The 27,448-nt window shown below is 45.1% G+C and overlaps 1 protein-coding gene across 2 annotated transcripts in view; it reads right to left on the bottom strand.

The window, feature by feature from the left end:
• Positions 1-5,290, bottom strand: part of PARN (poly(A)-specific ribonuclease) — a 160,133-nt gene extending 154,843 nt beyond the window's left edge. For both annotated transcript variants that reach the window (XM_089669927.1, XM_089669926.1), the window contains exons 1-2: positions 5,161-5,290; positions 254-331 (exon numbers count right to left, since the gene is read on the bottom strand). In XM_089669927.1, coding sequence (XP_089526053.1) covers positions 254-331; positions 5,161-5,179 — 97 coding nt within the window. In that variant the 5' untranslated portion in view covers positions 5,180-5,290. The remainder of the gene's footprint in view (positions 1-253; positions 332-5,160) is intronic.
• Between the last annotated feature and the right edge of the window lie 22,158 nt (positions 5,291-27,448).

A 27,448-nucleotide genomic window follows, 5' to 3' on the forward strand; every position in this document is an offset into this window, starting at 1 on the left:
ATTCACAGAAGCACTTAACAGTCCAGCTGCAGGACAGCAGGCCCAGTCTTCAGCCATTACCACAAGCGCACCTGCGGAGCCTTTAGGCACAAACTCTACCTTCCCAATCACTTTCATGACTCGACATGGACCATCTAATTATCCGTGTCTGAAGGCCAAAGTATTCTGATCGTCAATGAGTTGCTCACATTCACACCACTTAAAATAACTGAAATGTCCCTAAATTATAAGATGTATTCAGACTAATACAAACCTGAAAATTCTCCATCAATAGCCAAAAAGTCTGACTCTTCAATAGCTTGACAGACATTAGGCAATTGGTCTTTAAAATCTGCCAATAAAAAAAAAAATAGTCGTGTCATTTCATAGATATTTACACACTGCAAATATTGGTGTGATCTTAAGTGTTGGCCAACAATACAACAGAATTTGTGTCATTAGCCATTATTTTAATACAGCAGCCCACTGATCCATCTATGTGTGGTTGAACAGGCAGCCCATAGATGTCTAGAAAGTTGCTGCATACTTGTACAATACTGAAGCCAAACAGCTTGAGGAAACCCACACACAAATCAGACTGCTGGGGGCCTGCCCGAAGCCAGAATAAATGCATCTGGACAGTAGCCATACTCCGTTGTGGAAGGGCCTTTACTGAAACGTAATGTTTTGGTTCTACTTTGACAAAATATCAAACTCATTTACATTGCACAAAATCTTCAAAATTATTCATTTAATTCTAAAACACTAGTTTAGAAAAAAGTGGCGAAAGCAATTTGACAGATTTAACTAAAAAAATTTTTGGCCATTAATTTTACAGTCTGCACAATGTAGGAACTGGCAAGAATAGGACTAAATACTTTGTACTACAACTGTGTCAGTTCTGGAATATTGGTAGATTAGTAACATTCATCTACAGTAAGATCATCCTTTATTAACCCCTTCACGCCGACACAACAAATATGTGGCCTCACAGAACTAGGCTTTTTTCCGTGGGACTGCATATTTGCGCACCGGTCTCTGTGCTGGGAGCATGCCATACAGCGCGCTCCCAGCACAAAGACCGGGGTGTCACTGAGAGCCCCGACTCCCACGCGAATGATCAGGACCCCCAATTCCAGGCCACATGATCGCTGTGACAGCTTCAAATTGGCTATCAGAGTGATCAGTCACTGTACCCCCCCCAGTTTTCTCTCTCTATGAATGGAGGAAAGAGATACATTGTATCTCTCTCTTTGCATAGATGGGGGGAAAAAAAAAAAAAAAAAAAAAAAACTTAAAAAAGATAAATATTAACAAAAGAAAAAGACCTAGATCAAGGTTTGGTCTAGTTCAGTGCCAGGGTTGGTATCAGTGTGTTTTAGGTGTAAAAAAAAAAAAAAACACAAAAAAAAAACAAAAAACAAAAGTGCACTATTGTTTCTGGGCTGTACTGTGGATACAAAACAAATAACACACATATATAGTATTGCTGCGACCATCAAGAGCTGGAAAATGTATTTTGGGTTGTTCTCTGGTGGTAGGTTATGGTAGTAACAAGAAACACAGCTAAAATTAAAAAAAAAATGGGTTTTTTTTGTTTGTTTTTTTTTTACTATTTTGGGCCAGTATTCCATTAAATAAAAAAATAAAAAAATAAAAAAAACAGGAGATACCCATTACCATTTACCACCAAATGAAAGCCCAATTTGTCCTGAAAAAAAACAAGGTATAATTCACCTGGATGTACAAAGTAGTTGTGATGATATATATGGTTTTACTAACAGTTGCAAGACCGTGCTTAGGCGTTAAGATTTGTTTTACCCCTAGGCATGAAGGGGTTAATGCAGACTAGGGGTTAGACATTTGCAGGCATGCCCTTTTGTGTCTCCAATGATAAAGACCAAGTCAGCTTGGAGTATAGATGTTCACATTCTAATCTAGTGGTTATCAACCTGTGGAATCTCATGACACACATTTGTCCTTAGTCATTAAGTTGCACTCAAAAATAATTCTTTACGGAACATTTTAATTAATTCCACAAAACCACTTGTGCAGCATTTCACAATGTACATAAAACAAATATACATAAACGTTTAAAATAAATATTTTAATCATAACAAAAATCCACCAATACCCCCTAACTTTAAGCAATGTCCCCTCTAACTCACATGAATTAAGTTCAGCAATGCCTCCTCTACCTCTCACTGTATCAAAGGCACACCAAGTGAAGAGTATTAAAGTCTCTAGTGGCTTTAAAAAAAAACAACAAAAACAAAACACAATATAGTTTGTGTGAGGGTATTCTGCCCCCCCCCCCCATTTCATGGGTTTTCGTTCAGTCCTCCCCCTTCATGCACTTTCAGTCCGAGCCCCCCCCCATTGCTTTCCTGTTTTCTTTCGCTCCTTTCAAAATGCGCTCTCCATCACCCAGCCGCAACCCAGAAAAAGTAACTAGCAGAGTCAATCCCTGTTGTCCAGTGGTGCTTCGCTGGCTGGCACTGTAGTTCTCTATCACTTCCTCCCAGCATTCCCGTGGAGGAAGGAGCACAAGGGCCATGGGACCACTTTGTAAACAGACCATGCGCACCACCTTAATGGGCCCTTTTGGCTGCAAGAATACAAATATTTAGGTTGACTGTAGTTCTGGTTCCGGTCATCTTAACATTTATAAGATGGGCTGGCAGTTTTTATTAAGCTATGTTGTCAGGGCACTGGATGTTTTATTGCCAAAAAAAATGTATCAAAAATGCGTGTTCAAAAAAGCAACAAAGCAAAACTTGACAGAAAAATGCACCAACTTCAACACGCAGAGGCGGGAACCTAGTGTAGCCAAGGAAGCTGCCATCTTGGCTTCTGTTTGATCTGTAACTGCCATGATGCTGCAAATGTAATCAGTTATGACACCAGCCATTTGATGATTTGATAGTTTGGTTGGGAGTAAGCAAATAAATGTAGATAAACAGGTACAACTTATGAAGAAAGATTTGTTTCATCTGTATCACCTGAGGTCAGTCACCTCACTGAGTATATGTGAGGGTTCACAACCACATTAACAGTTTAAAAAAACAGTTCTATTCCCAGCACTTGTTGGGAATGCCAACTGATACATTTGCTTGTGTGTTCAACCAAACTGTCCAACCATCAAATGGTTGTTGTCATAAGCCATGGCTAACATATATGCAAATTGGATACACTTTGAACTGCTGTCATTTGCATGACATGTGAACCAAACTGGGTTTCTATGGAGCCAGTTCATACATGTGTAGGATGTCTGCAGTGCAATTTTAAAGAATCAGATATAATTATCAGTTTGGTTCAGGTGTTATTTCCAGTATCATACACTTTAAAAATGTGCATCTCAACAGCTGAATGGTACCCCACCGGGCTCTTTACAAATTGCACCAAAACCAGCCCCACAGTTAGGTGAACCTGGTCTAGCTGAGCATGTGTGCAGCACCATGGCAGCTGAACATCAAATAGCAGCTTAATCAGGCCATAGACTAGTTTAATTGAAAGTGCCTAAACCAACATTCAGGGTTGTAAGAAAATCAAAACAATAAATTTCCCAATTGTATAAGCCATTTCCTATTTTCAATCTACAGAACATCCATTTTTGACTCAGCTATGGCCTGTTTAAAGTGGTTGTAAAGGCTCAAGGTTTTTTACCTTCATGCATTCTATGCATGAAGGAAAAGAACCTTCTGTGTGCAGCAGTGCCCCCGGAACCCTCTAATACTTACCTGAGCCTCATTGCAATCCAGTGATGTGCACGAGAACCTCAGCTGTCCCTGGGCACTGCCTCCTCACTGGCAGAGACAGCAGTAGGAGCCATTAGTTCCCACTACAGTCAATCACAGCCAGTGAGCCAATGAGAAGACAGAAGGGGCAGGGCAGAGTCGCAGCTCCATGTGCAAATGGACACATGGAGCAGCAGGCGCCCCCATAGCAAGCTGATTGCTATGAGAGCACCCAACAGGAGGGAGGAGCCAGGAGCAGGAGAGAGAAGGATCTGGGCAGCAGGTAAATATAACATTTACTTTTTTTTTTTTTTTTTTTATAAACTGAACCTTTATAGTAGTGCTTTAATATGGCAGCTTCCTTGGCTGATCAGGATAGGAGGGTTTAGCTCTGCTTTAAGGCATCATTTACACTGGATTTACTCTGTGTTCGGATCTCTCTTCAGAGAGCGTTTTACAGGTACTGTACTGTCTCCTCACCTCCTGCATTGTATCGTCTCCTTCCACCTTTGGAACATGTTACATCTGTTTTTAGGGTGGAAAATGTTCTCATAGCTGCAGCCTTGCCCAACAGACTTCTGTGAATGAACTGCAATTCCCGACTGCCTTGGCTGTGGGCTTGTAGTTTTCAATGAATTACAACGGCACTGTGGAGCTCCGTGGTAGTTCATTGAAGCTTCCTGACAGTATCTGCTTGACCGTATATCCCTTACAGCAACATATTCTGACAGGTCTGCAGGAGACCTGCATGGCATCAGCGATCTACTGATCCCTGGTGCAATGCTTTACAGGCTCCTTTGGATAAAAATATTGTGCAAAAAAAATGTGCATTTATTAATTTTGTCCAGAGGGGGAACTTATCCTTTAACCCCACACACACACACACACATACACCCCAGAATGCAATGCTGGTGGTTGCAGTGCAGTCCCTTTCACTTGAACGGGTTGCATTTGGTGGGTAATAACACACTGGGAGTAACAGAGGGTATAATCCCTGCCACAAGACAAAACCCTGCGACTGTGGTATGTGTACACCCCCACCACTGCCTTCCTGTGGAATGGGGAGTGGTAAAATATGGATCAACCACAGGATGTTACCACCCAACAGCAAGTGTAAAGGAGCCCCCAGTGATAGTGCAATTTGATAAAACAGGATGAATGGCTGTAAAATCCAACAACTACAGGAGAGGCAGGGGAGCTGCTGACACTGACAGCTGACTGGCAGGCCCACCATGGGAAGGAGTGGGCTCAGTGCTGGCACCAGGGGCGGCTGTGACTGAACTGGCTGTGTCCTGTCACACACACATACAAGGCATTCTGAGACTTCTAGTCCCGCCGCTAACACACGGCCCACCCCCACCATTATAATCTGATAACATAAGGAATAGCATGCTTGAAGAGGACGCCATAATACGCCCCCACACACAAGCGGCGGCTCACTCACTGATCCTGGTGATTTCCATTCCTCCTATCCGTCCACCAGCACTGCCAAGCTACCCGACCTTCCTGGCCCTTTAACTCCTCCTCCAGGTATCACTTCCGGGGCCCCGAGAGCTGGGCCGGATTTGGACAATCTTAGAATCCCCCGCCTGATTCCGTGTGTGCCGAGTAGGGCGTGTCTTCCAGGTTCCCACCAATCGCAGGGCGTGGTGTCATACTTCTGGCTGAAGCTGTTATTTCGCCGGCCGGTGATTGGAGCATTGATTGTGCTTAGAGGCGTGGTCTTTGGGAATGTTTTCCCTGCGTATGTTATATACAGCCTCTGCCTGGTCACCCCAATCATTGATTTTACTGTGGCAGGAAGTTTGTTCTTTTCATATACACTATATTACCAAAAGTATTGGGACGCCTGCCTTTACACACACATAAACTTTCATGGCATCCCAGTCTTAGTCCGTAGGGTTGAATATTGAGTTGGCCCACCCTTTGCAGATATAACAGCTTCAACTCTTCTGGGAAGGCTGTCCACAAGGTTTAGGAGTGTCTATGGGATTGTTTGACCATTCTTCCAGAAGTGCATTTATGTGGTCAGGCACTGATGTCAATCGAGAAAGCTGGGCTTACAGTTTCCGCGCTAATTCATCCCAAAGGTGTTCTATCGGGTTGAGGTCAGGACTCTGTGCAGGCCAGTCAAGTTCCTCCACCCCAAACTCACTCATCCATGTCTTTATGGACCTTGGATTGTGCACTGGTGCGCAGTCATGTTGGAACAGGAAGGGGCCATCCCCAAACTGTTCCCACAAAGTTGGGAGCATGAAATTGTCCAAAATGTCTGTTTATGCTGACGCCTTAAGAGTTCCCTTCATTGGACCTAAGGAGCCAAACCCAACCCCTGAAAAACAACCCCACACCATAATCCCCCCTTCACCAAACTTTACACTTGGCACATTGCAATCAGGCAAGTACTGATCTGCTGGTAACCAACAAACCCAGACATGTCCATCAGATTGCCAGACAGAGAAGCTTGATTGGTCACTCCAGAGAACACGCCTCCACTGCTCTAGAGTCCAGTGGTGGCATGCTTTACACCTCTGCATCTGACACTTTGCATAGCACTTGGTGATGTAAGGCTTGGATGCAGCTGCTCAGCCATGGAAACCCATTCCAGGAAGCTCTCTAAACACTGTTGTGCTAATCTGAGGGCCACATGAAGTTTGGAGGTCTTTAGCTATTGACTCTACAGACATTTGGCAACTTCTGCACACTGTGCGCTTCAGCATGCGCTGACCCCACTCTGTCATTTTACATGACCTACCACTTCATGGCTGAGTTGCTGTTGTTCACAGTTGCTTCCACTTTGTTATAATACCACTAACAGTTGACTGTGGAATATTTAGTAGCAAGGAAATTTCACGGATGGACTAATGCAGGCCATAGATGGGGAGAAAACCGGCCGATTTTTCTTTAAAAAAACGAAAAATCGGTCGTTCAAGCAGCCGACGTTACCAGGAACGGTAAAAAAAATCGGCCGATTTTCATCCCATCTACAGCCGGCAAGAAGTGTCCCTGCAGAGAGCTCTGCTATTTCTTTGACAGTTCCTTGACATTTATAGCGGTTGCAACAATGTATCTATTTGTATCCATTTAGGATACAGATGTTTTTATTCTGAAACAAATAGATACATTGTTGCAACCGCTATAAATGTCAAGGAACTGTCAAAGAAATAGCGGAGCTCTCTGCAGGGACACTTTTTGCCAGACTGGAATTCCTCTTCTTCTTCTTCATCCTCTTCTTCTTCCTCTTCTTCTTCATCCTCTTCTTCTTATTCACCCTTTTCTTCATCTTCCTCTTCTTCTTCATCCTCTTCTTCTTCTTCTTTATCCTCTTCTTCTTCTTCATCCTCTTCTTCATCCTCTTCTTCTTCTTCCTCTTCTTCTTCTTCCTCTTCATCTTCATCTTCTTCTTCATCCTCTTCTTCATCTTCCTCTTCTTCTTCTTCCTCTTCTTCATCCTCTTCTTCCTCTTCTTCTTCATCCTCTTCTTCTTTCTCTTCTTCTTCATCCTCTTCTTCTTTTTCTTCTTCTTTTTGTCTTCCTCTTGCAGGTCACTGCTCATGATTTTTTTTATCGGTAAAAAGATCGGCCGATTTGCCCATAATTGCCGCGAAAATCGGCCGATCGGCAAAATCGGCCGATTATTTTCCAACTTTACCGATAAAAAAAATCTGCCAAAATACCGAAAAACGGCCGAACAATTAGCCCACTAACGATCCGAAAATCTGCCGATTTTATTTTCGGCCGAAAAATCGGCCGATTTTCGACCCATCTATGGCCTGCCTTATTGCACAGGTGGCAACCTATCATGATACCATGCTTGGATTCACTGAGCTCCTGAGAGCGACTCATTCTTTCACAAATGTTGGTAGAAGCAGTCTGCATGCCTAGGTGCTTGATTTTATACACCTGTGGCCATGGAGGTGATTGGAACATCTGAATCCAGTGATTTGGAGGGCTGGCTCAATACTTTTGGCAATATAGTGTGTGTGTTTTTTGCTAGTTTGTGGAGACTGTGATTGTTTGTGGTGTGTGGTTTTAACTTAAAGTGTAACTAAACTTACAACAATAAAATCAGTTTAGTGTGTATTACTAGGGAGTTTTTTTTCTGTGGGAGGGAGCATGTGATCAGCACAGGGCCAATCAGCGCTGTAAAGACAGAGGGTCAGGGGTTATGCAGCCTCATAGCAGAGTCAGAGGAGAATGAAACACCTCCTAAGAGCTTTAGTCAGTGCTCTGCTGTACACTAATAGAAGTAACAAGATTTCTGCAGTGCCTTGAAAAAGTATCCATACCCCTTGAAATGTTCCACAGTTTTTCATGTTACAACTAAAAGCATAAATGTATTTTATTGGGATTTTATGTGATAGACCAGTGGTGGGCAACCTTTTTTTTTCAACTGAGCCAAATCTCGCCAAAACCACAATTGAAATTTATTTTGAGAGCCACATTTTTAAAAATGAAAATACATCCCCCATATAGTAATTCATCCCCCATAGTAATTCATCCCCCATATAGTAATTCATCCCCCATAGTAATTCATCCCCCCTATAGTAATTGATCCCCCATATAGTAATTCATCCCCCATAGTAATTCATCCCCCATATAGTAATTCATCCCCCATAGTAATTCATCCCCCATAGTAATTCATCCCCCATAGTAATTCATCCCCATAGTAATTCATCCCCCATAGTAATTCATCCCCCATAGTAATTCATCCCCCATATAGTAATTCATCCCCCATAGTAAGTCATCCCCCATATAGTAATTCATCCCCCATAGTAATTCATCCCCCATATAGTAATTCATCCCCCATAGTAATTCATCCCCCATAGTAATTCATCCCCCATATAGTAATTCATCCCCCATAGTAATTCATCCCCCATATAGTAATTCATCCCCCATATAGTAATTCATCCCCCATAGTAATTCATCCCCCATATAGTAATTCATCCCCCATATAGTAATTCATCCCCCATAGTAATTAATCCCCCATATAGTAATTCATCCCCCATAGTAATTCATCCCCCATATAGTAATTCATCCCCCATAGTAATTAATCCCCCATATAGTAATTCATCCCCCATAGTAATTCATCCCCCATATAGTAATTCATCCCCCATATAGTAATTCATCCCCCCTATAGTAATTCATCTCCCATAGTAATTCATCCCCCCCATAGTAATTCATCCCCCCTATAGTAATTCATCCCCCATATAGTAATTCATCCCCCCTATAGTAATTCATCCCCCATATAGTAAGTCATCCCCCATATAGTAATTCATCCCCCATAGTAATTCATCCCCCATATAGTAATTCATCCCCCATATAGTAATTCATCCCCCATAGTAATGCATCCCCCATAGTAATTCATCCCCCATATAGTAATTCATCCCCCCTATAGTAATTCATTCCCCATAGTAATTCATCCCCCATATAGTAATTCATCCCCCATATCGTAATTCATCCCCCCTATAGTAATTCATCCCCCATATAGTAATTCATCCCCCATAGTAATTCATCCCCCCTATAGTAATTCATCCCCCATATAGTAATTCATCCCCCCTATAGTAATTAATTCCCCATATTAATTCATCCCTCATATAGTATTTCGTCCCCCATAGTACTATTCCCCCCCAAGTAGTAAGCCAAGTCCCCCCTGTGTCAATTCACTTACCTTTGCTCCGCGCGTTCCTCTCGCCGTGTTCCCGCGCCGTTCCGGTCTTCAGGGCGGACTGTGAGAGGAGAGGAGTTCGTCACGCTGCCCCGCCTACATCCTGACAGCCAATGTTTGCCACGCTCCGCGGGCCGGATTAAAAGGTCTGCCGGGCCGTAGTTTGCCCATTGCTGGGCTAACTGCAGAGTCCTGACTTTTGGGGCGGCCGCCCGAGAGGAGGGAGGGGAGCGGGCGCCCGGCACACAGAAGAGCCGCATTAATGTGTGTAAAGAGCCGCATGTGGCTCGCGAGCCGCGGCTTGCCGACCACTGTGATAGACCAACACAAATTGGCGCATAATTGTGAAGTGGAAGGAAAATGACAAATGGTTTTCAAAGTATTTACAAATATCTGAAAAGTGTGGCGTGCACTTCTAGTCATCCCCCTGAGTCAATACTTTGTAGAAGCACCTTTTGCTGCAATTACAGCTGCAAGTCTTTTTGGGGATGTCTGTACCAGCCTTGCACATCTAGAGAGTGACATTTTTGCTAATTCTTCTTTGCAAAATAGCTCAAGCTCTGTCAGATTGGATGGAGAACGTCTGTGGACAGCAGTTTTCAAGTCTTGCTACAGATTCTCAATTGGATTTACAGTAGGTCTGGTTTTGGGCCATTCTAACACATGCATATGCTTTGATTTAAACCATCCCATTGTAGTTCTGGCTGTATGTTTAGGGTCGTTGTCCTGCTGGAAGGTGAACCTCCACCCCAGTCTCAAGACTTTTGCAAACTCTAACAGGTTTTCTTCTAAGATTGCCCTGAATTTGGCGCCATCCATCTTCCCAGCAACTTTCACCAGCTTCTCAGTCCCTACTGAAGAAAAGCATCCCCACAACATGATGATGCCATCACCATGTTTCACGGTGGGGATGGTGTGTTCAGAGTAATGTGCAGTGTTAATTTTCTGCCACACATAGCAATTTGCTTTTAGGCCAAAAAGTAAAATTTTGGTCTCATCTGACTAGAGGAACTTTGTCACCTACCTGACTGGCTGGAATAGAGAGAGGGCTCCCCTTACGGCTAAGTGCAGTGCACTCCTGGAGGTGGTAACAGGAGGTGCAGTGCCCAAAGAAACATAGGTTGCCAGTGGTGTCACTGCTTGGCGATGCCAGACGGGAGAGAGGAGGTCCTCCAGAGGACATGTGGATCCAGCACAGGGATGCACGATTACGTGCCGTGCGCCTATGCACTGTGCGAATTAGTACGGCCATATTGGGCATGGGCGTATTTGCCAGGACTTCCTCGTCTTTTCCCCTGATAGTGCCCTCCCCCAAGGGAGGAGCCTCCGATGCCCAGATGGGCTCATTTTTCAGGGAATCTGTTAAAAAATTCTTGAAGCAGTTTAGGAGCATGCACATTTTTTTTGCTGGTTCCCTGGAACTATCCTCCGGTTGATACCCTTTCCATTTAACCAGATACTGAACCTGTTTCCCCCTTTTTCGTCCATCCAAGATGGTTTCAACTTCAAACTCGATATCTTCCCCTACCATGACTGGTGGTGGGGGTGGTTCCTCTCTTCCAGGAATAGAGCTCATTATGGCTGGTTTGAGTAGAGAAACATGAAAGACAGGGTGGATCTTATAAGAGTCAGGTAAGTCAAGCTCGAAGGCCACAGGATTAATCTTGCTTTTAATTTTAAAAGGTCCAGTGAACCTGGGACCCAATTTTCGTGAGGTGCAAGCAAGCTTGAGATTGCTTATAGCTAGCCACACCTTGTCTCCCACCTTCCACACAGGGTTACCTCTCCTCCTCTTATCAAAATGTTTTTTATAATCCTCCTGGGCTTTTTGCATGATCCTCTGGAGTATTTGGTAATTGGATTGGATGAAAGTCAACCTATCCTGGACTGCAGGTACTGATGCTTCTGGGATGGTATCTGGAATGAAGGAGGGGTGAAATCTGTAATTTGCTCGGAAGGGAGACTGGTTGGTAGAGGCATGGATGGAGTTGTTATAGGCAAATTCTGAACAAGGAAGAAGAGATGCCCAGTTATCCCGAGAGAAGGTAGATAAGCATTTCAGGTATTGCTCCAAAGTTTGATTTGTTCTCTCCGTTTGCCCATTACTCTGTGAATGATAAGCAGAAGAGAGACATACTTCAATGTTCAAGGTTTTACACAGAGATCTCCAAAATTTGGATGTATATTGTACCCCCCGTCAGAAACTATATTGTTAGGTACCCTGTGTGGTCTTACTATCTCCTTGATAAATGCTTGAGCAGTTTCTGTAGTGGAAGGAGTACCTACCATGTGTAGGAAGTGAGCCATTTTGAACAGTCTATCCACTACCACCAGGATGGTGGTGAATCCAATAGAGAGAGGTAAGTCCACAATAAAGTCCATGGAAAGCATCTTGCAAGGTTGTTCAGGAACCGGTAGGGGTCTTAGCAAGCCCCAGGCTCTGGTATGGCTGCCTTTATTGCGTAGACAAGTTACGCAGGAGTTAACATACTATTCACAGTCCTGTCTCAGGTTGAGCCACCAAAAGGATCTCCGAACAAGTGCTCCTGTGGCAATTTCCGAGGAATCAACCTCAAGGACAAAGGGCAGAGTCGGGTTGAGTTGCTGTAGTACTGGAGCAGAGGTAAATAGGGTCTTTAATTGCGTAATGGGAGCGATGATAGTAGAAAAGTTCTTGATAAATCTCCTGTAAAAATTGGCAAAGCCTACAAATCTCTAGATACCTTTCTTATCAGTGGGGCCGGCCAGTTAGTGATGGCTGCTACTTTTTGGGGATCTATAGAAATCCCATCAGTGGAAAAGATCAAGCCCAGGAAATTAATTGATTGCTTTTCGAATTCACATTTCTCTGCCTTTGCATATAATCCATGCTGTCTTAGAGCAGCTAAGACTTTTTTTCACATGTACTTGGTGGAGCTCCAGGGTGGCAGAAACGATAATGATATCGTCAAGGTAGACTATCAAGAAGTGATCTAAGAATTCCTGGAAAATATAATTAATGAGGTGTTGAAAGATTGCAGGAGCGTTACATAACCTGAAGGGCATAACCAGGTATTCGAAATGTCCAAAGCGGGTTAGAAAAACCTGTCTTCCATTCATCTCCTTTGTGGATTCAGACTAAATTATAGGCACCTCGGAGATCCAGTTTTGTAAAGATTTGGGCATTTTGGAAACTTTGGAAGAGCTCCAGGACCAGAGGGAGTGGGTAACGGTTTTTAATAGTTACTTTATTAAATCCCTGGTAATCCACACAAGGCCTGAGCGAATGATCCTTTTTCTCCACGAAGAAATTCCGGCACCCGCAGGAGAAGAAGAAGGGCGAATTAATCCCTTCTTAAGACTCTCATCAATGTAAACTGGTAAAGCCTCCAGCTCAACTTCGGATAGTGGGAAGATTCGCCCCAAAGGGAATCTCTGCCCCGGGAAGGAGTTCAAAAGGGCAGGTATATGGCCAGTGAATTGGTAGTGTGTCAGCCTTCCGTTTATCAAACACATACAAATATGCATGGTAGGATGGGGGCACGATTTGACTTGTATCGAGCATCGTTTGAACGGTCAGGCAACTGGATGAATCAGTGAGTTCAGGGGTGAAGCAATGTTGTAGGCATATAAATCATGAATCCTCTTTAGTGTCAGTGAATCCTTCCAAATAATCTTCAATGTCATAATCCCAAAATAAGATTCAATATTGCCATGTACCTCAAAAAAATAAAAAACTAAATAGTGTACTATCCTCAGTGCATCAATAATCAAAACCATATATACATATGTGAAAGTTTGTGAAATTGTGCAACACTCCATGTACACTCCAATATGGACACTACTCCGTGAACACTTCTATGTGGCTAGAGTGAATACACCGTGTTCCAAATTATTATGCAAATGATATTTTTCTCATTTACCTAAATAATTGATGTAAATAACAGTCAGCATAATTCTCATGTTATCAACTATTAAGAGTACAATTCAAATTTTATTGAACAAACCTCCTAATGATAACAGTATTTTTTTTAAACATAAAAAACGTACAATGCACTGTTCCAAATTATTACGCACAGTAAGTTTCAAAACACTTTATAGGTTGTAAAGAACTGAAAATTGTCATTTGTTGTGTTTGCAGCATATTTACTGAAATCAAAAGCTATTTCAATCAAACTTTTAACAACATTTTAACTTTTTAAACATTTTAACAGGTCACGTTACATTGTAACATAGGACCCCTTGTTTGATAGCAGCTTTACAAGTCTTCCATCCATTGAACTTGTGAGTTTTTGGACAGTTTCTGCTTGAATTTGTTTGCAAGATGTCAGAATAGCCTCCCAGAGCTGCTGTTTGGATGTAAACTGCCTCCCACCCTCATAGATCTTTTGCTTGAGGATGCTCCAAAGGTTCTCAATAGGATTGAGGTCAGGGGAGGATGGAGGCCACACCATGACTTTCTCTCCTTTTATCCCCATAACAGCCATTGATGCAGAGGTATTCTTTGCAGCATGAGATGGTGCATTATCATGCATGAAGATGATTATATTACGGAAAGCATAGTTCTTCCTTCTGTACCAGGGAAGAAAGTGGTTAGTCATAAACTCCACATACTTTGCAGAGGTCATCTTTACACCTTCAGGGGCCCTAAAGGGGCCGACCAGCTCTGTTCCCATGATTCCGGCCCAAAATATGACTCCACCACCGCCTTGCTGACGTCGCAGCCTTGTTGGAACAGGGTGGCCATCCACCAACCATCCACTACTCTATCCATCTGGACCATCCAGGGTTGCATGGCACTCATCAGTGAACAGGACTGTTTGAAAATTAGTCTTCATGTATTTTTCTGCCCAATGCAGCCGTTTCTGCTTGTGAGCATTGGTTAGTGGTGGCCGAATAGAAGGTTTATGCACAGTTGCAAGACTCTGGAGGACTCTACACCTTAATGTCCGTGGGACTCCAGAGGCACCAGCAGCTTCAAATATCTGTTTGCTGCTATGTAATGGTATTTTAGCAGCTGCTCTCTTGATCCGATGCATGGATCTGGCAGAAATCTTCCTCAATGTGCCTTTATCTGCACAAACCCATCTGTGCTCTGAAACAGCCACAAATCTCTTAATAGTGCGATGGTCATGCTTACGTTTTCGTGAAATATCTAATGTTTTCATACCTCATCCAAGGCAGGTGTCCGAGATTGTTTTCAGTGATCAAAAGAGCCCTGACACACAATGCCATCCATGAGTTAAACTGAAAAACAAAATATTTAATCTTTGTGACACTTAAATAGAATTTGCATAATAATTTGGAACGCGGTGTACTCTTACCATCAATATGTGATCAAAAAGCCTTCTAAGAGAGATAATTCAATTGGCCACCAATCCTTAGGTTAATCCACAAATGTTATATCAGATGCCAGACATCCCATACTTCCAAATATGGCATATTGCTTCCCAGAGCCAACCATAGGTAATCACTCATAGAAAAAAAAATAACCATATAGTGTAGTATGTCACGTAAATAAATCCAGGCTTTATTAGTTGTGCTTACATTTAAACTAGTATAAATCCGCATAAAAACCGTTTAAATTCTCATTCCCGTCTCACGAGCAGCTGGAAGCAATGCACTCCTGGAGGTGGTAACAGGAGGTGCAGAGCCCAAAGAAGCATGGGTTTCCAGTGGTGTCACTGTTTGGCAATGCCAGATGGGATGGTACCCGTGGGTGCTCCAGATGCAGGAGGAAGTCCTCCAGAGGACACGTGGATCCAGGTGGATGGTTAGAGTAGGAAGGGAAGTCAGTAGCCAGAGCCAGGGTCATACACAGAACATCAGGCAGGAGCAAGGTCTGGATCAATCCGGGGTCATACACAGAGCAGCAGAAAGGAGCAAGGTCAGGATCAAGTCAGGGTCATACACAAGAGCAGCAGACAGGAGCAAGGTCAGGATCAAGCCAGGGTCATACACAGAGCAGCAGACAGGAGCAAGGTCAGGATCAAGCCAGGGTAGAGAGCCAGGAGGAGAGCCAAAGCAGGTCAGTATCAAGTGGGGTCGGTAATGGATAATCAGCAGTAGGATAATACACAGTAACACGAGGATGACGATAATCCAGCAATTTACAGTGAGAAGCTGCAGTCCTTATAAAGGCCACTGAGTGTCAGCAATTATTGTGCACAGGGTTGCGCGATTACGTGCCATGCGCATTTGCACATTTTTGTGCAAATTAGTGCAGCCCTATTGGGCATTGGCACATTTGCCAGGACTTCCTCGTATTTTTCCCTGACAACCTTCTTCCACGTGTTTGCCGTGTCCCCCACATGGCTTCTCGCAAGCTGCAAATGGGACTTCTTATGGCTTTCTTTTAACAATGGCTTTCTTCTTGGCACTCCATAAAAGCCAGATTTGTGGAGTGCATGACTAATAGTTGTCCTGTGAACAGATTCTCCCACCAGAGCTGTGGATCTCTGCAGCTCCTTCAGAGTTACCATGGGCCTCTCGGCTGCTTCTCTGATTAATGCTCTCTTTGCCCGGCTTGTCAGTTTAGGTGGACGGACGTTTTGCAGTTGTGCCATACTCTTTCCATTTTCGGATGATGGATTGAACAGTGCTCTGTGAGATGTTAATAGCTGGGATATTTCTTTTATAACCATATCCATTTCTTTTATAACCATATCCATCTGTAATATCGCCCATGCCATGTATGAATGCTAATTCACCCTGCACTGCTATATGGTAATTGTCTGCGAGCAATATCCATCTGTAATATCGCCCATGCCATGTATGATTGCTAATTCACCCTGCACTGCTATATGTGTAATCTATACTGCTTTTAAAATCCACCTCTAATTGTGGCTGATTAATAACTACCAATGTTCTTAATGGTCATTCTTACTGCTTCAAAAATCTTTAACTCTGGTCCATATTACTGTGGTGTTTATTTTACTCCTGTTGTCTAACCCAAATTTATTAGCTGATCCTAATCTTTATAACTCTACTCTCCTGCTCTCTTGTCTTTTGTAGTCCTCCTTTGGTGTGAGAAGTTTGCCCTGCTAGCCATGTGTCTCTGCAAAGCATTCCTAATTGATTAATTGGCAATTCCCCTACCCAACTCAGTATAAATTTAGGCCTTCCTTAGGGGAGGCACAGCCAGGGGTAGCATTGACAATTATCATCATGGATAAAGTATTAATCGTGGATTAAGTATTACACTTTGGCTCTGCACTTCAGCAAATGCACAAAGCGAGAAGCAACAACAGACAACTTCAAATACTAATCAGACTACAGGTGACCTGTTTCCCCATCCAGCTCTTTCAGCTCTTATCCAGTCTGCTTCATCAGCTCACCTGTAACGGACCGCCTGACAGTACCTCTATCAGTCCCCTGATAGAGCCCCCCCAAAGTGCGGAGTCTAAGTACCGGAGCACTTGTTCACCAGGGCCCCTGATGGTGGGGATGGACTTGGAGCGCTCCGGGACCAGGTCGCAGCTGCTAGGTATCTCTACCAGAGGTAGAGGAGTCTGCCAAGGGCTCCATCGGGTTAAAAGTCTGATGTGAGGGAGCTCAGGGATCCCTGAGGGATGGATGGACGGATGAGCAAAGTCAGAGTCAAACAAGCCGGGTCGGTAACTAGCGGGTCGGTGAGGTACAAGATGATTGGCAAAGGATAGTCGGGTCACACGCAGGGTCAATACCAAAAGATTAGATCTATAAGGGAACATCCAGGAGCAGAGTCAGGCAAGCCAAGGGGTCAGGACAGAAGAAGGCAACAAGGTCAGACAATCCAGATCAGAGTACTCACAACACAGGCAACAGGATACAAAAGACCATTCGGCAACAAGCGTCTGTGCAGGGCTGGTTTAAGTAGCCCGCCCTGCACCTGACAGGCGCCGCCTAGGTCCCAGTGCCTGCCTAGTACTGTCAAAACGACGGGTGCGCCTGGGTCCTAGTGCCCTGCTACCTGCACGTCTTGACAGGCGCCTACGCATGTGTAGACCCATGCGTCGCGATGGTCCCTGACATTGCCCCCCCCCATGGGCATCCTCCAGGTGCCTAACTGATCTCTCCACTGCGAGTGACCACGCAAAAACTCCCGCATAAGTCTGGGGGCATGAACATTTTGAGCAGGTTCCCAAGAATTCTCCTCAGGACCATAGCCTTTCCACTTAATCAAAATCTGGGTCTGGCCCCCCCTCCTACGACAGTTCAGAATTGCTTCCACCTCAATTTCTTCCTGTCCCTCCACTGTAATAGCCTCAGGGGATCTGGATTCCCGGTCCGGAAATGGGTCTGCGACCCCTGCTAGGTTAGTTGTTGCCAGCCAGACCTTATCTCTTGGCTGCAGCACCAATTCCCCCCTTCGCTTCTTGTCTAACGCCTCTTTGTTGTCTTCCTGGGCTTTAGCCATGGCCTCCTGCAACAGTTTGTTGTTATCTGAGAAAAAATCAATCATGCTTTGGGTAGCTGGAACCGTGCTTTCAACAACCAGATCAGGCATGAATGTGGGGTGGAGTCCGTAATTCGCAAAAAATGGCGATTGCCCTGTGGCGGAGTGGTTTGCATTATTGAAAGCAAATTCTGCTAAGGACAAGAGGGTCAGCCAGTCATTCTGTAAAAACGATGTGTAACACCTCAGGTACTGTTCCAACGTCTGGTTGGTTCTTTCCGTCTGTCCATTGGTTTGTGGATGAAAGGCGGAGGAAAGTGAGAGCTTAATGCCCAGAGCCTTGCATAGGGCTCTCCAAAACTTAGAGGTAAATTGTACCCCCCGGTCAGACACTACATCTTCTGGAACCCCATGTAATCTGACCACTTCTTTAATGAAAATCCGAGAGGTCTCTTCAGCTGATGGGGTACCTTTCAGGGGTACAAAATGGGCCATCTTTGACAGACGGTCCACAATAACGAAGATTGCCGTATGGCCCTGGGACAGGGGTAGTTCCACTATAAAATCCATTGCTATCATCTGCCAGCATCGAGCAGGAATGGGTAGTGGGCGTAGCAGCCCCCAAGCCTTATTTCTGGTTGGCTTATTCCTCTGGCAAATCGCACAAGACTTTACGTAGCGTTTGCAATCCTTGTTCATGTCAGGCCACCAGAAGGTGCGTTTAAGCAGCTCCAGCGTTTTTGCCACTCCAAAGTGCCCAGCCATTGGGTGATCGTGACAGTGCCCTAACACCTGCGTCTGCACATCTTCCGGTACCACAATCAATCCCTCCTTTTGTAAAAATCCTCCTTCGAGGGAGAGTGGTATTACTGGTAGAGGGGGGCAAGTCCCAGATGCGTCTTGCAGCTTAGCACGCAGCTCCGTTTGGAGGGCCAAAAAGTTTCCTGATGACAGAATGGTATCCGGCCTGAGTTCTTCCTTGGGATGCTCAAACATGCGCGAAAGGGCATCTGGCTTTGTGTTCTTTGAACCCGGCCTGTAGGTAATGTGGAAGGAAAAACGTGAGAAGAAAAGAGCCCACCTGGCTTGGCGTGGCCTTAAGTGTTTAGCTGTTCTCAGGTATTCGAGGTTCTTATGGTCAGTAAAAATCAGAATTGGGTGGGCCGCTCCTTCCAGCAGGTATCTCCACTCCTCCAGGGCGGTTTTGATGGCCAATAGTTCTCGATCCCCGATGTCATAGTTGCATTCTGCCGGAGTGAGTTTCCTGGAGAAGAATGCCACTGGGTGCAACAATTCTTTTGGTCCTTCCCTCTGGGATAAAATTGATCCCACGCGTTCTCGGATGCATCCACCTCTAGCACATAAGGTAGTGCAGTGTCCGGGTGACCCAGAATGGGGGTGGTGGTAAACAGTCATTTCAGGGTCTCGAATGCTTCCTGAGCTTCTGATGTTCATTTGAAGCAGGTCCCTGACTTAGTCAACTGCGTGATAGGGGAGACCAGACCTGAAAAATTCCTAATAAACTTCCTGTAGAAGTTGGCGAACCCAATAAACCGTTGGACGCCTTTTTTATCGGTTGGGATCGGCCATTCAAGGATTGCCGAGACCTTTTGGGGATCCATTGCGATCCCCGCAGTGGAGATGATCAACCCCAGAAAGGAAATGCTCTGTTGCTCAAAGCTCCATTTATCGGCCTTGGCATATAGACCGTGTAGGCGCAACCGCTCCAGAACCTTAATCACATGGACTCTATGGGTGTCTAGGGATGGTGAAAATATCAAAATGTCATCCAGGTAAACAATGACAAAAATGTCCAGAAAGTCCCTAAAGACATTGTTCACAAAATGCTGGAAGGTGGCCGGAGCATTGCAAAAGGCATGACCAAATACTCAAAGTGGCCGAACCGAGTACGGAAGGCCGTCTTCCACTCGTCCCCTTCTCGGATGCGTACCAAGTTGTATGCCCCACAGAGATCCAACTTAGTGAAGCAAATCGCTGCCCCTAGGCTTTGAAAAAGTTCAGGGACCAGTGGTAGAGGGTAGCGTTTTTTAATTGTAACCCGATTCAGTTCCCGACAATCAACACAAGGCCTTAAAGTCTTATCTTTCTTCTCCCCGAAGAAAATACCCGCCCCTGCCGGTGAAGTGGAAGGATGAATAAATTTCTTCTGGAGATTCTCTTCAATATACTCTCTTTTAGTACCCCCAACTCCACCTCAGATAACGGGAATATGCGACCAAAAGGGATCTCGGATCCAGGCAGTAAGTCAATGGGACAGTCATATGGTCGATGAGGGGGCAAAGTGTCAGCCCCACGTTTGCTAAATACATCCAGGTAATCATGGTATACCACTGGAACAACCTGTCTCAAGCTGGAATCCTCCTCTGCACAGAGGAGGATTTGGGGGGCCCGGGGCCCGGAGGCATGACAGTTTTCCCGACAATAGGCCGAGGGAAAACTGAGGGACCCGGTTTCCCAGTTGATCTGAGGGTTGTGGGCTTGTAGCCACGGAAGCCCCAAGATCACTGGGAAAAGGGGTGACGCGATAACGTCAAAACGTAATAACTCCCAGTGAAAGCCCATTATGGTGGTGAGTATAGGGGGAGTTTCTTGGTCAACCAAACCCGATTTAATCTGGGAACCTTCAGCCAGGAACAAATTAAGTCCCCATTTCCTGGCCTGTAAAGGTATTTCCTGCTGACGGGCAAAATCAATGTCCAAAAAGCAACTGCAGGCCCCCGAGTCAATGATTGCAGTGGTCTCCACGGTTCTTTCCGGAAGCTGAAAAAAGAGGGGTACTGCTAAGTAACTGGATTGACTCATATTACCCAGGGAACAAAAGGGAACTGTAGTTCTCGACTTAAGTGCCTTCACCGGGCAGTTCCGCACGACATGTCCAGTTCCTCCACAGTAGAAACAGAGGTTCCTGGTGCGTCTTCTCTGGCGCTCCTCTGGGGTGAGGGCCTGCCGAGCCAATCCCAGTTGCATGGGCTCTGAAGTATCCACAGGAACGGCTGATGGAACATCGGTAGGGGCGAGATGACCTGTGCCCCGGGGAGGTGCCCATGTGACTCCTTGACCCTGGCCTGACCTCTCAGACCGGCGTTCCCGCAACCTGCGATCGATTTGGATCGCCAGGGCGATCAGATCTTCCAAGGACGACCCGGAATTGGTGATGCAGGGCAGCGTCGTTCCAACGCGTGTCCCCCATCCATCACCTGAACTCGGAGGCATATTCCTCTGCAGCTCGACGACCCTGTCGGAGGGAGTAGAGGGTGGATTCAGCTGAAGCCACCCGCTGGGGGTCGTCATAGAGGACAGACATGGCCTCAAAAAATGTGTTTATGGTCTGTAACTGGGGGTCCTGCGTTTCCCTTAATCTATGGGCCCAGTCCTGGGGTTCGTCTTGTAGTAGGGAAATCACAAATCCTACTTTAACCGACTCAGTGGTGAAGGTACAAGGTTGCAGGTCAAAATACAGCAGACATGCGTTTTTGAAGGACCTAAACTGTGCACGATCTCCCCGAAAACGTTCAGGCATGGGAACACGAGGTTCGGCTGGTGAAGCTGCAGCCGCAGCCCCTATGGGAGATCCAGAGGCTACCTCAGGGCTAACAGTTGAGGCCTGGCTCTGAGGAGGAGCCTCTGACATGGTCATGGTGTCAAACCGATTTTCTAACTAGGAGCATTTGTCCTGGAGGGCAGTTACTGCCTGGGTTAGGGCGGACAAATGTCGGCAAATCTCTTCTATGGGAGAAGGACCCCCTCCAGACTTAGTCATGGCCGAATGGTACTGTAACGGACCGCCTGAGAGTACCTCTATCAGTCCCCTGACAGAGCCTCCCCAGAGTGCGGAGTCTAAGTACCGGAGCACTTGTTCACCAGGGCCCCTGATGGTGGGGATGGACTTGGAGCGCTCTGGGACCAGGTCGCAGCTGCTAGGTATCTCTACCAGAGGTAGAGGAGTCTGCCAAGGGCTCCAGCGGGTTAAGAGTCTGATGTGAGGGAGCCCAGGGATCCCTGAGGGATGGATGGATGGATGAGCAAAGTCAGAGTCAAACAAGCCGGGTCGGTAACTAGCGGGTCGGTGAGGTACAAGACGATAGGCAAAGGATAGTCGGGTCACACGCAGGGTCAATACCAAAAGATCAGATCTATAAGGGAACATCCAGGAGCAGAGTCAGGCAAGCCAAGGGGTCAGGACAGGAGAAGGCAACAAGGTCAGACAATCCAGATCAGAGTACTCACAACACAGGCAACAGGATACAAAAGACCATTCGGCAACAAGCGTCTGTGCAGGGCTGGTTTAAGTAGCCCGCCCTGCACCTGACAGGCGCCGCCTAGGTCCCAGTGCCTGCCTAGTACTGTCAAGACGACGGGTGCGCCTGGGTCCTAGTGCCCTGCTACCTGCACGTCTTGACAGGCGCCTACGCATGTGTAGACCCATGCGTCGCGATGGTCCCTGACATCACCACTCTGCAACATGCACTCCCTACTCCTCCTTCTCATAGTTGTGTTCTCTCTCTTCAAACTCTCTCTCCTTCACCCCTCTTCTCCACCCCACAGCTTATATATATCACCCTCACTCCTTTCTTCACCTTATTACTGTACTCATCAAGTCCTGAAAATTCTGAACCCACACACTAATAAAACCTCCAGGACACTGGAGCCTGTCCCTCCATATAAGTCACACTCCCATATTACCTCCCTCACCCTTCTGCTTCTCCTAACATCTGGAGACATTTCCTCAAATCCTGGGCCGCCATCTTTTTCCTTTGATCAACACACCCGGCACCCCCTATCCTCCAACAGTAGCCACAATCCACACAATCTAGTTACTATTCCTCTTCTTCCTAAAACCCTTTTCCTGTGCCCTATGGAATGTCCGCTCTGTCTGTAACAAACTCACCTCTGCCCATGACCGTTATATCACAAACTCCTTTAACTTGCTTGCAATTACAGAAACCTGGCTTCATGAATCTGACTCTCCCTCTCCTGCTACCCTCTCCCATGGTGTTCTCCTCTGGACTCACTCCCCCAGGCCTAGTGGACGGAAAGGAGGTGGAGTAGGAATCCTCCTCTCCCCTCGAATAACTTTTCAGGTTCTCCATTCACCTCCCTTTCTGTCCCTCTCCTCATTTGAAGTTCACTGTATTCATCTGTTCTCTCCAGTTTCTTTAAGAATTGCTGTGATCTATCGTCCTCCTGGACCAGTATCAAGCTTCGCTGATGACTTCTCTGCCTGGCTGCCTTACTTTTTCTCTCTGAAATTCCCACTATCATTCTTGGTGACTTCAACATCCCTGTTAATCTTAACACTCCTGCTACCTCTAAACTTCTGAGTCTAACCACTTCTTTTGACCTAAAACAATGCACACATGCTTCTACTCACTCCAATGGTAACTGCCTCGACCTTGTATTCTCCTACCTATGCACTCCTTGCAACCTCCCCAACTTTCCTCTTCCTCTCTCTAATCACTCCATTATTAGCTTCACTCTCTCCTTGGCTTCCTCCTCCTTGGCTTCCAACTACCAAAAAGTTACCTCTCCTATTCTCGATCTACACTTCTTCCTTGGGTCAACTGATAGCTTCCCATGGTTTCCAATACCATTTCTATGCTGATGACATACAAATCTATCTCTCTACTACTCAGCTCACTCCATCAGTTTCCACACGTTTCACTGATTTACTAACAGACATATCAGACTGGATGTCACTCCACTTCCTGAATCTCAATCTATCCAAAACTGATAGCTCATAATATTTCCTCCCCCACGCACCTCTTCAACTGATTTCTGTCAGGATCAATAGCACCACTATCAATACATCCCTGCATGCCAAGGTGCTAGGTGTAACCCTGGATTCTGAACTATCCTTTCAGGCCCACATCCAATCCCTGTCCAAATGATGCTGCCTCAACCTCTGCAACATCTCCAGAATACACCCCTTCTTAACCAATGATACCATAAAGCTCCTAATTCACTCCCTGGTAGTCTCTCGACTCGACTACTGCAGCTCCCTCCTCATTGGCTTACCTTTACATAGGCTATCCCCCCTCCAGTCCATCATGAATACTGCTGCCAGGCTCATCCACCTTACCAACCATTCAGTGTCTGCTACCCCTCTCTGCCAATCCGTCCACTGGCTTCCACTCGCTCAACGAATAAAATTAAAAATACTTACAACAACTTACAAAGCCATCCACAACTCTCCCCCCAGCTACATCACCAACCTGGTCTCAAAATATCAACCAAACCGCTCTCTTTGATCCTCCCAAGACCTTCTGCTCTCTAGTTCCCATGTCACCTCCTCCCATGCTTGCCTCCAGGACTTCTCCCGAGCTTCTGCTATCCTATGGAACTCTCTACCCCAACCTCTCCGGCTGTCTCCTAATCTATCCACCTTTAGACGATCCTTGAAAACCTTTCTCTTTAAAGAAGTCTATCCTGCTTCTACCTAGTAAACCACCATTTATTTCCTCCATCAGCTCATCCCCCTCACAACTATTACCTTTTGTATCACTCAACCCTTCCTCCTAGATTGTAAGCTCTAACGAGCAGGGCCCTCTGTTTCCTCTTGTACCAAATTTTATTGTAACTATAATGTCTACCTTCATTTTGTAAAGCGCTGCACAAACTGATGGTGCTATATAAATCCTGTATAATAATGTATAATAATAATAAGCTAACCCTGCTTTAAACTTCTCCACAACTTTATCCCTGACCTGTCTGGTGTGTTCCTTGGCCTTCATGATGCTGTTTGTTCACAAATGTTCTCTAAGAAACCTCTGAGGGCTTCACAGAACAGCTGTATTTATACTGAGATTAAATTATACACAGGTGGATTCTATTTACTAATTAGGTGACTTCTGAAGGCAATTGGTTCCACTAGATTTTAGTTAGGGGTATCAGCGTAAAGGGGGCTGAATACAAATGCACGCCACACTTTGCAGATATTTATTTGTAAAACATTTTGAAAAACATTTATTATTTTCCTTCCACTTCACAATTATGTGCCACTTTGTGTGTCTATCACATAAAATCCCAATAAAATACATTTATGTTTTTGGTTTTAACATGACAAAATGTGGAAAATTTCAAGGGGTATGAATATTTTTTCAAGACACTGCATATACTGATGAGAAAAGGTATTTAGCAGTTTATATTTACTAAAATATCTGCATTTCCAGCTTCTGTGCACGGTGGGAGACCAGATATAGTGAATGCAGGGTGCTGGGTTTAGTAATATTTTAGGGCCATTCACACTTGAATGCAGTGCGGGAGAGCCACAGTCCTGCGCAGCTTCGATTTACGATTGCAATGCACTTCTGATCTGCTGCGGGGGTCAGTTCAAAGTTAACGACATCCCAAATGCAGGTCACAAACACATTGAATTTGCCCACACCCATTCGCATGGTACACCATTCGTACTAAGAACTGCTATTCTGTGTAGTGCGATTTCAGCCCTATTCATTTTGAACGGGCTGACATCGCACGGCACCAAAAGTAGTGCACTAATTTTTGAAGTGCAGGGCAACCGCAAGGCATGGTACAATAAAACCAAAACCAAGCATGTAATATTGCACAGCTTACCAATTATTGATGCGGTGGCTGCATTAGTTTTGTTTTTTTTCCCTCTGTTTTCACCTGGTGACCTGGCCAGAAACACACTTCCTGTTTTAGTGAGACACAACTTTGGATGAAGGAGCACAGACAGCAGCATTGTCAGTTTGGGGGGGGGAGGAGAGTGTTAAATGTATTACCAAACCAGTCACGCACCTAGTACGTCACCAGTCTTCCAGTGGTTGTACTGGGATGATGTCTGGAGCTGCAGGCATCATCCTGGTACTGTTATTTGCAGCCAACAGTCGGTTTCCTTGTAATAGCAATCAGAGCAGCTAACTAGCTGCTCAATCGCTATTACAAACAGCAGGATTGGATGCTCCCCCCTCCTGTTGCTTTCACAGGATCTTCTGTCCCACCAGGAGTCCCGATCGATCAGTCGGAGCTGCCACTTACTAGTCACAGAGCCAGACAAAGACCAGATCGGCTTTGTTCGGCTCAGTTAAATAGTAAACCAGAAGCAAGGACCTGATATCACTTCTGGTTTACTGGAAACAACAACATTTTAAAAAAATATATGAGCATTCAATCACACCAATCTTGGTGTGTTTGAATGCTTTTAAGGGCAGAGGAGGGATTTGGGGACTTATAGACCTCAGATCCCTTCATAAAGAGTACCTGTCACATGCCTATTGCTGTCACAAGGAATGTTTAAAAGTGTTTAAAATCTTTAAAAGTGATCAAAAAATTTTTTTTAAGTGACAGTGTAAAAAAAGAAAATAGTGCCCCGTCCTCCCATGCTTGCGCACAAAGATGAATGCACGTGTTAGTCCTGCAGGCACGCAAACGTGATCATTTCACACGTGTGAGATGTCACCACAAATGTCAGATCATTGGCAGTAGTTCTAGCAAAAGATCTCCTCTGTAACTCTAAAGTGGTAACCTGTAAAGGCTTTTAAAGTGTTGCCTATAGATAAAAAAATGTACATAATTTGTCTCTGTTGCATGGACCTGCACAATTTTAAAGTGTGAAATGTTTGGTTTCTAATTACTTGGCATAACATCATCTTTTATATTTTACATAAAAGTGGGTTATGTATTGTGACGATCGCGGCGTCAGACCCCAGCCCTTCTCACCAAACTCATGACCGAAGGACTAGCCAATCTAAAACCGCGCTGTCACGTGCATAACAATGCCACGCCCAGCTGCACTCTGCACAAAGATTTTCCAGCTAATGGACCACAATCTGTGTGTCTGCAGCCTGAGAGCGATTGTTACTGCGTCAGATTAATTACACAATTAACCCTTCACACTGTCACCACCTCCTTTTTGTACAGAGAAAGAGGAAACTCGGCAATATTAGCAATAACACTATGATGTTTGAATAATCGTTTGTATACACAATGTCACAGCAGACAGATGTATGCAGACGTTTAAAACACACAGTAGCGCTCTTCAGAGGCAGGGATTCTTAGTTTGCATTAAATAGCTTTAGAAACAGTTCAACACTTTCAGAAAGTAAGATTTATTACTAAAAGGTCAAAAGGGTGCAATAAAATATTTACAGATGTGTAGCCAATATATATATATAAATATACAGAGAGCAATAACACAGCAAAAGAGATAACAGAAAGGAATTTAGAGAGATAATGTCAGGAATGGACTTGCCAGTAATGGTGGGACTCACCTGCCTTGTGGGCTGCAGTACCAGGGCTGGCCAGCGGGTGCTCCCAGCAATCAGAGACTCAACCCTGCAGCCAGCCAAACACCTGAAGTTGATTATGCAGTTGTATTTAAGGGATGGCCAGACCTGCAGTCTCTGCCTTGGTGTGTGTTTTTCCTGGGCCCTGTATCTTGTTCCTGCATTCCTGTTCCTGTCTCTGTCTGATTCGTTGCTGACCCTGCCTGATCCGGACCTCTGCTGACTTCTCCTGTTTTATCCCTGGCTTGTGACCCCGACCATTCTCTGCCTGACCCCCTGTACCTACCTGCCCGATTGTTATTGACCCGGCCTGCCTGACGACGCTTGCATTGTATGTACTGTTATCTGTGGGTGGTTTGGTTTGGTTCGTTTGCACTGTGTTATGTTTTAGTATTACGCATATGTTTGTATTGTTAGTCTTTAATAAATTATATTGTTTATA

This window comes from Staurois parvus, unplaced genomic scaffold (assembly GCF_062004578.1).
Source record: "Staurois parvus isolate SC_StPar_1 unplaced genomic scaffold, SC_StPar_1.0 ptg000084l, whole genome shotgun sequence".
Lineage (NCBI taxonomy): Eukaryota > Metazoa > Chordata > Amphibia > Anura > Ranidae > Staurois > Staurois parvus.